This window comes from Triturus cristatus, chromosome 7 (genome assembly GCF_964204655.1).
Source record: "Triturus cristatus chromosome 7, aTriCri1.1, whole genome shotgun sequence".
In the NCBI taxonomy this organism is placed as follows: Eukaryota; Metazoa; Chordata; class Amphibia; order Caudata; family Salamandridae; genus Triturus; species Triturus cristatus.
Genome location: NC_140590.1, coordinates 775234974 through 775248025, shown reverse-complemented (window position 1 = coordinate 775248025; position 13052 = coordinate 775234974). Strand labels below are relative to the sequence as shown.

The following is a 13052-nucleotide window of genomic DNA, read 5'->3' as shown; positions in this document are numbered from 1 at the left end:
GGTTGGTTGATGATATGGCTCCAGTCTTGCATGAAGCAGTTCTTCTAAGCTGTCAAACGATCTCCCAAAATCGTATAGGCAAAAAAGGAGGCGGCCTAGCTGTTGTGTTCAGGCAAACATTAAATATCACTAAAACTGATGACGTCTCCATGCAAGGTTGTGAAGCCTTCTTCACCAGGTGCAACCCTACACAGCGTTTTCCTCCTGTAACTTACTACTCCTTTATAGACCTCCACCTTGCAATGCAACATTCCCAGACACACTTGTAGACACAGTTTGAACCCTTATAACACTACACTTCAACCTATGCATTCTGGGTGACCTCAACATTTAGTTTGACAAACCCAATATGCCCCATCCAAAAACCATCATTACTGGCCTAGACGCACTGAACCTGCATCAGATCGTCCACAAACCCACACACATTGCAGGACACATCCTGGATGTTATTTGTTCAAATGCACAACTAGTTGCCTTTCAAACAATGACTACATTCACATGGTCAGACTACCATTTGCTTGCTTTCCAACATAAAACAACACTAAGCGACACACCTAAAACCACCTTACATGTATCCACCTATCAAACGTGGAACTAACTCAATTTTGAACTCTTAAACACAGCTAACATCCAGTACAGATCGAGACACAATAAATTCCATAAAAAAATTATATTAGTCGCTTCAGGGAGATTTTGATATCCTAATACCACTATAAACGACACAACAGAACAAAAGAATACAGGCACCTTGGAGAAATACAGAGCTAAAAGAGATAAAACAACAAATTAGAAAGCTGCAACGTGCAACAAACACCAATCAAGACAAACTTTGCCTACAGAAACTTAACAGATTATAAAAGTAGGCTTTCAAAAAAACAAAAAGATACTATTCAGATAGAATTCAAAATGCTAAACGTGCCAATAAAGAATTCTATCAAACTCTCACTGGATTTCGCAAACCAAATTGCCTAGAAGGAGCTCATCCCATTACTCAAGATTTCCGACAAACTGGCAAATCATTACACAGCCAAAGCAGACATGTGGGACTCCTTTGCCCTTTGTCCTCCACAGACCTTGAAGAAAATTCTAACATGCTCTGCTGCCACACCAGTAAGAAGAATCATTATTAATTCCTTAACTACCCAAGAAGGGTTTCCTGGTGCCGAATTTGGTTACCAGTTGCGAGACAAACCATGTTCAATCTGCTTTGTATCACCCACAAAGCAATACATGGAACAGGAATGCTCTTCATCAGAAATAAAATCACAAAATACATTCAATAAATGAACGTCTACTCTAGAGTAGCACCTTGCCTCAAAATCCTACTAAAAATAAAAAAAGATAGGTGGCACATCCTTCTCTGTTCAAGCACCCGAACAATAGAACTCTTTACCTCCAAACATAAGATCCACAGATCACCACCTCATCTTCGGAAGACTACTCAAGAATTGGCTCTTCCCCACATAACCACCATACTCAAACATACATATGCAGCATATCCCTGTGTATATAAGCATTTATTTGGACTATAGATGTGTACCTACATATGTGTAATGCTTTATATAAATGTGTATAATAATTGTTTTTGAAGCTATTCATTAGTTCTGCTTAACAAATGTACATATTACTTATAGTTACATTATTCTATGTTTAACATGTATACAATGACTGCATAAATAAGTAAATAGTTCCTCATAACTATTTATCTACAATTGCTTCACTATTGAATTACAAACAAATAATTTAAAGTACAGCAACACTTGAAAGTCCGATTTCATTAAATGCAACTTTAATCTACATATATCACCTTCCTTATGCATATATACCTTCCATGTACTAATGTATCTTTATATTTATTACTTTGCTTCTACTTTAGCATATCCAATGCACTACCCTATATCTCACCCTATACCTCTCTTAATATATCCAGTACCTCAATGGTCTGACTCAGCTCAAACCTCATTCTACTACTCTTTCCAATGCACTACCCTATTTCTCATCCTATACATGTCTGAATATATCCTCTACCTCTACTCATCTCAAACCTCATTCTACTACTCTTTCCATTGCACGACCCTATTTCTCACCCTATTCCTCTATCAATATATCCTCTACCTCCAATCTTTTATCCCAAACCCCATACCACTACTATGATCCCCAAAATAACCTTTTCTTGACTCTTCCCTCTACCCCTCCTTGCATCATCTCATTCCTGTTTTGCTATTCAGATATTCCAAACAAGCCTTTCTAAACCCTTCCCTCTGACTTTTCCCCCTCCACCTCCCCTTTACGCATCTCAACCCCCCTCCTATTACTTTGAACTAAAAAAAAAAAAGCAAACCAAACCCAATACTTTCTAGACCCTTCCTTCTTCTATCCCTCCACTATTCATTTTACAATCCAAATAACAGACAAACATGTCCACCGCCTAAATCTAATTATCTAATTATTTCATATTTTCCTTAACTAATTCACCACTAATCCTTTTTGGGTTCCAGAGTAGCCTGCTACTCCTCGAAAAATGCTGCAACACCTCATCAGGGGTAGCAGACGCTATATAAATGCAAACCTTTTCCTCTTCTATCCCTCCACTTTCCTTAACAATCCATATAACAGACTAACATACCGATCGCTCAAATTAATTTCATATTTCACTATACTAATTAGTCACTATACCTTTTTGGGTTCCGGAGTCGCATGCTGCTCGACGAAAAAGCACTTTGACGCCGTGTCAGGGGTAGTAAGTGCTATATAAATGACATTACAATACAAAACGATAGTAGGTAACTACACTCACTGAATGTTAATCTGTACATTTTTTCTCCAAATGAGTACACTGGTAATGTGCTGTTCTTTTCCGAACTGTGCAATGTGGCTTTTCAGCAACCTTTCACTAGTAGTATGACTTTTGTCTTTTATAGCTGTTTGCACAAAAGCATGATCTGGTAGGTGTGGAAGCAGGTGAAAAATCGGCTTAAGCCACTTGCTTAGAGCAAAGTAAAGCAAACAATCTCTAGATGCTGGTGAGCACTAAAACTACTATAATCTACAGAAATTAAATGACCGCCGACCTAGCTACATGGACTTGTGGACTTTGTGCTTCCCACTTTAGTGATGGTGAACACATTTTACTCGGGTGTGTTGAATTTTGGCTCTAGAGGTTTACCTTGGGCTTGTATTGATACCCCTTTGATTTTGCTTTGCAAGGATTGTAAAAAGTGCTTATGCATTTCTCTACTGTCAAATAGAGATGTGGATGGATGGTGGGTGTTCCTGCTTTTGACGGTGGCATGTGGGTGCATCTGTACTACTTTTTAGGGCATGGTGATAGGGGGTTTGTGAAGGGAGCTTCAAAACCATTTGCTTTAAAGGGAAAATATAACTAATACTCTGTGCGCTGGTGGAGAGTCAGGATTGAATGTGCAACTCCAGTGCATGTGGTGGTTGATACACTGCAAATTGTTTTTTATGGACGTTGGAACTGGGCCCTTATATTTGTGAGTGTGGTGGCTGGTGACTTTTCAAAGTGGTGAGTCATAAAAGTTAGGGGCGAGGTTGACTTTGACGTAGCTAGTGAGCCCGACTGACATGAAGGTGATTGGGGAGGTTCTCCTCCTCAGAAAAGTTTAAAAGAAAGAGATAGGGCAAATGGTGTATGTTAAAGCTAATTCATAATGCCCATGGCCACTGACTTGCTTCTTAGTTCATTAATTGGCATTGTTGCTAGGAGGAGGCGGATGTTTCTAGTAATTTTATATTTAGCAACTTTCACTTTTGGTAAATGCCACTCAATGCAGTGTTATAATAATTCTGATGTACTTGGGTGAAACGCCTCGGCTCATTAAAAAATAAACTTTTTCTTGTAGCGGCTACATAACATGTGCTGGTGCAGTATTCAGGCTGCCCACGCACCATGTGCAGAGCAGGGTTCTTGTATGCTGTGCTCAGGCGTTGCAGCACTGTCAGGTAAACATAAACCCCATCCAGGCTCTGAAGGAACATCTCTCTGTACATTCACACTGAAACATTGACTAGTTTAAAGAAAGCAGCGTGTGCACCAGGAGCCGTCGAGCAGCCCCTGACCACGGCCCGGGCCGTTATCTGTGCCTTGTTGTCAAACCTGAGTGGACACATCTACTACTAGGCACTGTTGGAGTCTCGGCGCTAGCTCTATATGCTGTGATTCTGGGGAAATCGTTTAACCTCCTTGGCCTAAAAATATTTGACCTTGTGGAATATAGCGGGGTGCTTGTATAATATGTACCAATACCTTTGAGAAAGGGCTCCGGCACTGCTTTTACTACATAATGCTTACAAAAGTGAAAGCACATGACAAGAGAGGAACGAGGAGAGCAGCCAGCTGCTCCCCTCCTACAGCCCGCCCCATCTCGTGATGGCTATTAACATGTTACCACCCACTACCACATTCTCCCTATCAGCCTGTCCCGCCCTTGCCATTGAAATGAATGGAGCTCTTGGAACGCCTCCCATGGTCATTGTGTAAGAGCCCTAAAAGCAACCTTATGCATGGCATTCTAATGGGCGCATCCTCTGCCATGATGTCACTGCTTCAGCTTGTCCCTCCAGGGCAAAGAAAACTTTTCCCGGCAGGCACATGCACATCAGGACGTCTGCAAAGTTCATCAGAGCTGCCCCTTTATAAGTGCGAGAGCAGCAAGTAGTTATTTCTTTTCAGCTTCTTGCATTTTTAGGTCGAGCAATCGCGACCTCTTGTATATACTTTAGTATATACTTATTATATACTGATATGTGTATGTACTTTGTGGGCTCTGAAGATCAGCCCTCGGACTTCTCTGCTTCCGCTTAGGGACTTTTTTTCTGGTCAACTGTCTTGATAGAAAACGACCAGCAGAGGTCAGTAAAATACCAGAATCACTTTAGCATTCTCTAGATTCCAGTCAATAGAAATAGTTTTCCACTAGCACCCATAGACAATCATATTTTTTTCAATTCTTGTATTTTCAGTGATAGGACTACCAAAGGCCCTGATTTTATTAGTAAAAACAGAGCTTTGGACTATACCATTTCACGCTGAAAGCCAAATTTCGCTCCGTGTGTTCCCATACCTGGCGTGTCACGCAGTTTGGTTCTTACTTTCCCTCCATGTTAAAGAACCGTTGATGTTTCATCACCCAGGCTAATGTGGTGCATAGCTAAAAACATATAAGTTCCTAAAGGCAAGACTGATTGCATTGCAAATGCTTGTTTTTCTTCTTGTCTCGCCCCTCTGGGTGCCTATTAACACCAGTCGCCCATGGGTGGACTATATCAGATTTTCAACAGTGGTGCTTATAACTTCTCCATCTTTAGGGGTTTAACCTTAAAACTCAACCTTTTTGGTTTAGATTGCAATGCGCTGCAGAGGAAAGAAGCCAAGGCCATTTATCCTGCACTCTGGTTCTTTTAATAGGATAGCTGGAAAATGACACTGAGAGAAAGTAGGTTTTATTCAGGCCCACTGGAATTATGCAATTATTGGTCGATTTCCTCATAATGATGCATTTGCCACATAATCCATGTGCATTATCTGCAGATTTTAAGAAAACAAAAATTTCGAGTGCAAAAGGATAAAAAAATTACTAAAAACATGGCGAGATGTTTCCCCATGCTGTAAAAAGTCCTCTGCAAAAGTTGACTGGTCATCTTTCGATTGCTTATTGTTCTAATTGGGAGTTAAACTGGTACTAATAAAGTGAAATCATTGCTCAGATAGTAACCATGTTTAAAAATGACAATAGTGATGTAATACTATCGCAAAATGTGCCACATTATGCTGCATAATTTGCCTATTTTGCGACATAATTTAGTCAGCCTTGCTGTATAATTTTTTTCCCAACCCACCCCAGTCCCCCAGCGCACCTACTGCAGGCAGATTTCCACTAGCCTTGGTTTTATTCCATAATATTATTTTAAAGGCGTGTGTAGCTTAGTATGCAATTATGCTTGCCTTATGTATATTTATTTTATTTATGTATGTATTGAAGAGTTTTATATAGCGCAGGCTAGACTCAAGGCTTTCGGAGCACTTTACATTGGTACATGTTCACATGACAAAATAAAAAAATATGTATATAAACAGGGCAACTGAGATCAGATTATACATTATCCTTCACTGGGATTTGTAGGGAGGCTCTGTGGAAAGACTTTGGAAACCCTTTAACATTACTATTACAGGCCCAAAGAGCAGAAGATGGAGAATGGTGTCCATGGCCCAGAGAATGCAGTGCGGGTGAAGCGGGCACTGGAAGACGAGGACCAACCACCCACAGAGCTCCTCTCCAAGAACAAGCAGAAGAAGAGGCTCCGGAACCCTCACAAGACCTTTAATGCCTCCCTGAAACGTATGTGAGAATAAAATCTGCCATTTAAGGGAAAGCACAGTGGTCTTGGACTTTGAGAGGCAGAGTAGATGGGTCAGTGGGACACTCTAAACAGGCTAATATGATCAGGTTTTTTATTTTTTATTTTCAATTGAAGAGGAGGATGGATATCCTTGGTAGATTTGGATGACAGATTTCGTGTTGAGGAATGGGTCTTTGTATTTTCTGGTCTGAGATGGATTGTGGTTTGGCAAGATGCCTTTTATTGGGAGGATTTTTGTTGTTGTGAATTTAGGGAATTGTCAGCATTTGGACCTGACACTGTCTGAATTTTCAGTAGACTAATAAACATGTTTATTTTTTTGCTTTCAGCAAAATATGTAAAATGTGAACAATGCGGAAACCCAAAGGTGAGTGAGCCTTCTGTCTGTAAAGAGTATGTTGCTTTTTGTACCTCCTTTCTTTAAAGCTGCATTGTTTTGAATTACCGTGTCACAACAGCTCACAAATGTTTATACAAGTCTAGTGTTTTAATTGCTATCATTAATTGAATACAAATGCAGAAAAGTGTTCGGTGCTCAAATATGGCAATGGCAAGTTAAAAGCTGTGCAGGTGTGTACGTACAAAGAAAGGGCAAGTGACCATGGGAACTAAATTACAGAGTGCCCAAACAGTTTATTCTAGACAGTAATTCACTTATCTGATTTTATTTAAAGTATTACATTTACAAAGTGTTTCTGTGTTATGTGTGACATTTGAACCCCAACACAGCCTGTCCTATGTAGTGCTCTCACAATCTCTTTCCTGTTGTATGCAAGTCTTTTTCTCCCATGATGCACCATGTTTTCAAAGAACACTGAAACTGAACGTTGCAGTACTAAAGTACAAATACATTCCACTCCCCCATTCATCTGAGTACAAATCGATAGTTAAGAGTTTGGAGGGCAGTTCATCCCATCATTGTCTCTTCAGACATTCTTCAACTGCAGGCGCATACACTTAGGGCTTGATGACAAGTATTAGGCCGCTCAGTGACCTTCCAGCACTTTTTGTTCCATCTTTGGTTTTTTGTTTCTGGATTAACGTCCCTACTGTGTCTCTCCATTCTGATGACCATTGCACTTTCACAGATAATGATTGTATTGGTTAAGAGTAGTCTGAACATAACAGAATGTGGCGGCCGGGGTGGGGGAGTGGGCAAAGGGATTGTCTCATTCCTTCCTTTTCACCCTTGATAAGCGATCTTTCTATTGTCGCATGCTTTTTCATCATGGCTTTGTTACTTTGTTCATAGATAGCAACTGTTAACGTCTCTTCACCATTTTAGTGGTTCATCAGAAATTACCCATTTTGCAGACAAGTCCAAGGAGCTCTCATTTTTTCCTATGAATGGAACACTAATTGGTTTTATGCATTTCCAGGGAATTCGGTGTGTTTTCCACCTGTGCAGAGGATGCTGTAAGAAAAAAGCTTTCAAAGAAATGGCCGATTGTCCAGGTGAACGCATTCGTCTTATTGACTACTGAGACTCTTGATGCACAGTCATTTATTATTTCCATCACTGACTGTCAGAAGCCCTGTGCGTTCTATATTCTCCCCCTCCAAAGGCTTAGACATTCTGTTCATCCATTAGTGCATTTGCACAGCCTTTGTATCTCCACCACTGGCTTTACCATAATCTTTTACCTCCTCCACTGACTCACTCCAATCCTCTACAACCATCATATGCATGCGTTACTGCTTATCACACCTCTACCAATACTTCTGCCTATCTGCTACTCCTTTCTAATCCCACAAACCCTTTAGCTTTCATTGATCTTCAAAATGTCATGACCTGCTTGCTGTTAGTGTGAATTTTTTTTCCACTCATCCCACCACAATTCCTCTGCTTCCACCTCGGAACTCCATAACCCCTTCATTTATTTCCACACAAGCTCAGTACCTGCGCCACCCATTTCGTCTGTACACAAACAGAAAACGTATGTGCGGGCTGAATCGGACAGTTTCGGCCAGACACATTCAGAACTTGTTCAGCACCAGAGGAACCCACAAGACAGACTTTTCCATCTCTCTCAACACAGCACCAAAGCCCAGAGGTTGGCACCGCATTGACAACCGTTCATTCCTTCTCCAATATCTTTTCACCAGAGATGCAACATCCTTTTTATTCACACCACTTCTTTTGCATACTTCTAACAGCAGATTCCTTCCCTTCGAATATCCACAGGTACCAGACTGGGCCTGCTAAAGTTTATAGCAGTACCCCACTCGCTAATAGGTGTTGTTGTGTGACTCCTCACTGATTTAATACCATAGTGGAAGTGACATGGAAAAGTGCCACCTATAAGCTCTACCCCAGTGCTCTGACATCAGTTCCTTTCTTTCCATACCACAAAACTGCAAGCGCCTTCAGTCAGGATACCTCTGGCGGGCGGCCCTTTCCCAATGCCTTCTGTCCCAATGAGACCTTTTACTAGGCCTGTAACGACTCTGGTGCACGATCAGGCGACATAGACCTGCTTAGATACCTTTATTGGCAGGGCAGTTGTTACAACTGCATGAATGAGGTCCGCTAGATTTTCAGGCGATGTACAGGCTTTACTGCTGGGCATGCTCTGTTTGTTTCTTCAGAGAGACGGGGATTCGTCACTGGAACTGTTTAAGAATAGTGGGGCCAAAGCGTGTCCCCTGCCTGCTGACTCCTACAAAGCTGTTTCCCCATCAGTTGTAGGGACTACTCCAGGGGGCTAGCCTATAGGCAGTGATGCATTCAATGCCTTTCCTTCCGTGCAGCGAGTCCAGGACATTCAGGCTTGGATCTCAGTATTTTGGTCTTGATACTGGTGAGGGTACTCTGAGGCTTCTTGGCCTTTAGACTTGTGCATCCTCCTTGCCCAGTATGCGAGGTTGCCCATGTGGGCCCTGCAGTTGATTCTGAAATCCCAGTGGGCCCTGCTTCAAGGCTATTTTTCTGGCCCCAGCCAGCCAGCCTAGGATTTGAAGTGGTGGCTGATCGCTGACTATGTGTTCTGCGGCAGGTTGCTCTATTCCCATCCCCCCCATCCAGAACTGGCACTGGTAATGGACGCCCCTGGGTTGAGGAAGTCATCTAGAGAATGTGAAGATCAGATGCTACCCGTCTGCAGCAAGGGCCAGCTTCACATGAACCTACTGGAACTCTGGGCCATCCATTTGGTTCTGAAATCTTTTCTGACATCTATCAACGGGAGGCTAGTGCAGTTTCTCACAAGCAACACTACCGCCATGTGACACTGCAACAAGCAGGGTGCATTGGGTTTCTGGGGCCTTTAGCTTGTGGTTGAAGCAGCATAACAAGGCCAGACTGGACACATTGAGCAGACATTGTATGATAGATGTCAAGTGGCATCTGCAACCCAAAGAAGTACAAGGTGTATTCAGCCGATGGAGATAGCCCTGGCTAGAATTGTTCGCCACCATTAAATTCCTATTGCCAACAGTTTTGGGAGTTACTGCTGTCTCAGCAACAGGGTAGGAATCTCACCTGAACCTCCGCAACCTACATCTCAATGTATGCCAGCAAACTATTTCATTTTATTCCCCCATCTGAAGTCCTGTAAATCCACTTACGCTGAGGGCTGAGATAAGTTCGTAACCTGGTGTGCTGCCTTGGAGTCTAATCCCGTACAAGTGAAGATGCTGGGCATCCTTTTGCGTGTTGAGTTTTTAGCCCCACAAGGCCTTGAGGTAGGCACTCCGAAATGTTATTTTTCATCTTTGTCAGCCTTTTTTTTTTTTTTTGCCCGATCAACAGTATTCAAATCCCCGGTTGTGATGAGGTTTATTAAAAGTTTGTTGCATTTTACCTCTTAAACTGTTTTTGACGCCCTAGTGGAATCTTGATTTGGGTGGCGTTCGAACATATGCAGATTGGTTTTAGCATCCCGACTCTGGAAACTGTCTTACTCATTGCAATTACCTGGTGCTTTCAATATGATCCTTCTACAACAAATTCTTAGACAAATTGGTGTTGAGGAAATGGGTGACATTTTTGACCAAAGTTGTGACTCCCTTCCACGTCTGGCAGCCGATCATTCTACTTGGATTCTTTGACCCCCCCCCACCACTCCCCTCAAAAGTGAAGAGGCTTCATCAGGTGGACCCCATAAGGGCTTTGAGTTTTTTCATGGATCAGACCATGGTCCATTGATTTGGGCGATCAGTTTTTTGTGGGGTTTTCGGGAGCAAAAAAAGGAAAGGCTGTACAGAAGAGGATACTGCTGAGGTGTACATTGTTTCTTGCATAGATCTTGAGGGTCTGAGAGCCCATTTCACCATGGCCAAGGACTCCGCCTCTGCAGTAGTGCAAGGGGCGCCTGTCTGTGCAATCTTCCAGGCTGCAACATGGGATTTTGTGCATACATTAACAAAGCAATAGTTCCCTTGCAGTCAAGTTTGGTGGGAAGGCGATTTCGCCTGCTCAGTGCTGCAAGATATATTGGTTTGAGTCCACTCCACAGACTAAACCTTTGGAAGATACTGCTTTGGTATCTATTCTTAGATGATGAGGCTGCAGTTGGACAGAGTACCCTCTAGAAAGAGTGTTACCTAGTAACTTCTTCCTTGTGTCTTCATGTGTACAGTACTTCACCAAAAAACACTATTGCCTAAGGTTTGATAGTTCAACAGCACATTCCACTACTTGCACACCTTCCGCCACAGAACCATTTGAAGAGGCTAAGTATATCATGCCATGTCCCCATATGGAATTTGTAGCTATATACCTATGCTTTTATTAGCATTTGTGAGAACAGTGATGTACACTTAACTACACATTAAATGGGTGGCAACAGCTTTTGTAGCCTGTAAGAAGATCATAACATTTGTTTTGGTGATTTCCTTTGAAGGTACAAGAACCACCTGTGTTTGTCAGTGTTGTGTACTTTTCAGACTTTTAGTGAAAGGGCAGTAGCACATTTGGCTTACTTTGAAGTGGGAGGATCTACTGCAGAGAATGCTTGCCTTGTTTTTTTACTCTGGGGGTGTGGGGGTGTTAGTGGTTCTCAGTGATGTGAGCTGCGTGTTCGTTTCTAATAGTTTATTTTCTTCTTTCCATTTTGCATCTTATTGGCTTCATTGATCCCCATTCTCTTTCTCATTAGGTCATGGCTTACTTTTTAAAACCAAACATGAAAAATCCCTTCAGTGGAAACTGGATCAAATGGAGCAAAGCACCAAGGAGCAAACTGAGGGGCTACAGATTGCTGCTGACAGCCCAGTCTGAAGGACTTTTCCATAGTCTGATGTGCCTGATACACAGACCCATCTGCAGCGTCATTCTACGGGTATCTGAAGTGCCAAACTTGCCCTCTGGGAAAATGCTGCTCTCACAGGAAAAACGCACATCTGCCAGTCACTGGCAGGCTCAGCATAGCCGGTTGCTTTTTAACTTGGGTGTGCAAGTTAAATTGTTGCACTATTTTAAAGGACTATCAGCAGATAGAGGGTGTGGCCATTCTGCCATGAACAGCTGTACCTCTGTCAGGTGCCAGCTTGTTGATGAGCATTTACAGTGTCATCTGGGTGCTTGGATTAATATTGTTGCACCTGATGGTGCGGGAAGTTCTTGCAAGGGGGTTGAGTGTTGATTTCGATCTGCTCCGGTGTTGGATGGAGATTGAATAAATGTTTTTTAATGACACTGAAAATGTCTGTTTTTGAATCACTAGATTCGCTGTTTATCCGAATTATAACTCTGATGGGAAGGCTGATAAGCTGTATGTTCCTACTATGCAGCACTGTGTGAGGCACCTTTGCACTTTCTCCATATGAAATGAGTTTACGTTGTCCGTTGAAACCAAACCTGCAGTTCACCTACAGAATGCGTTTCTGGTCCATTCATAATGGTAATGAGAAATTCAGCGACGAAGGAGTTTGTATTATCCTTGCGTAGCGTCCCTGTTCTGTTTCGTAGGTAGTCGTTACATGGGGCCCTAATATCACTTTTGTTTTTTTGCAGTAACATTTAAGCCAAGCAAGCACTATTAAGCCAGCAGAACTTCTCTAGAACACTGAACCCATTCAAACCCCATGCCATTGTCAAGGGGTAATGCGTTGCTATTAATGTATGTTTGGATTAACATTTGTGGAGCACACATTCTCCCACAGGGGCTCTATTTCAATTGTAAGTGCACATATATTGTGCTTACTACCCCAAATGAGGCTTTGGAGCACTTTATACCGGGCATTCTCCGATAGGGTGGGGAGCAGGGATGGACACCGGCGACTGCAGAAAAGGTGGCACAGGCAGCGATGGCATGGTTCGTGTCTGGAGCGTGATGCAGCATGCCTGTGCAGCTGAGCGTTTGGAGCCCAGATGAGGAGCAGAAGCAGAGGGTTGGTCGTGGCACACTGATCCCAGTGCAGACATCTCATAGGGGCAGTCTAATGTTAGAGGTGGTTGCCATGCGGATGGACTAATCCTGGCTGTCCTTCTGCGAGATGCTTCGGGAAGTTGACTGCTTCCACCGCCTTGGTGAGGATTCTCCACATGAGTCGGCCGGGCCCTGGTGGAGTAGTGGACCTGCGGGAGAGGCAAACCAGTTGACGACGAGAGGTCTGGAGTTCAAGCACGGATCAGCCCGGACTGAGGGTGGTTGATTTGTGCTTGGATCCTGCTATGAATAAAGTGACTCCTTCCGTGGAGGTGGTTGAGGTGGAGGCACGGGGGT

General features: G+C 42.8%; 1 protein-coding gene across 2 annotated transcripts in view; it reads left to right on the top strand.

The window, feature by feature from the left end:
• Positions 1 to 12029, top strand: part of DUS1L (dihydrouridine synthase 1 like) — a 228910-nt gene extending 216881 nt beyond the window's left edge. For both annotated transcript variants that reach the window (XM_085617567.1, XM_085617566.1), the window contains exons 11-14: positions 6196 to 6362; positions 6714 to 6751; positions 7764 to 7839; positions 11484 to 12029. In XM_085617567.1, coding sequence (XP_085473693.1) covers positions 6196 to 6362; positions 6714 to 6751; positions 7764 to 7839; positions 11484 to 11605 — 403 coding nt within the window. In that variant the 3' untranslated portion in view covers positions 11606 to 12029. The remainder of the gene's footprint in view (positions 1 to 6195; positions 6363 to 6713; positions 6752 to 7763; positions 7840 to 11483) is intronic.
• Positions 12030 to 13052: the final 1023 nt, after the last annotated feature.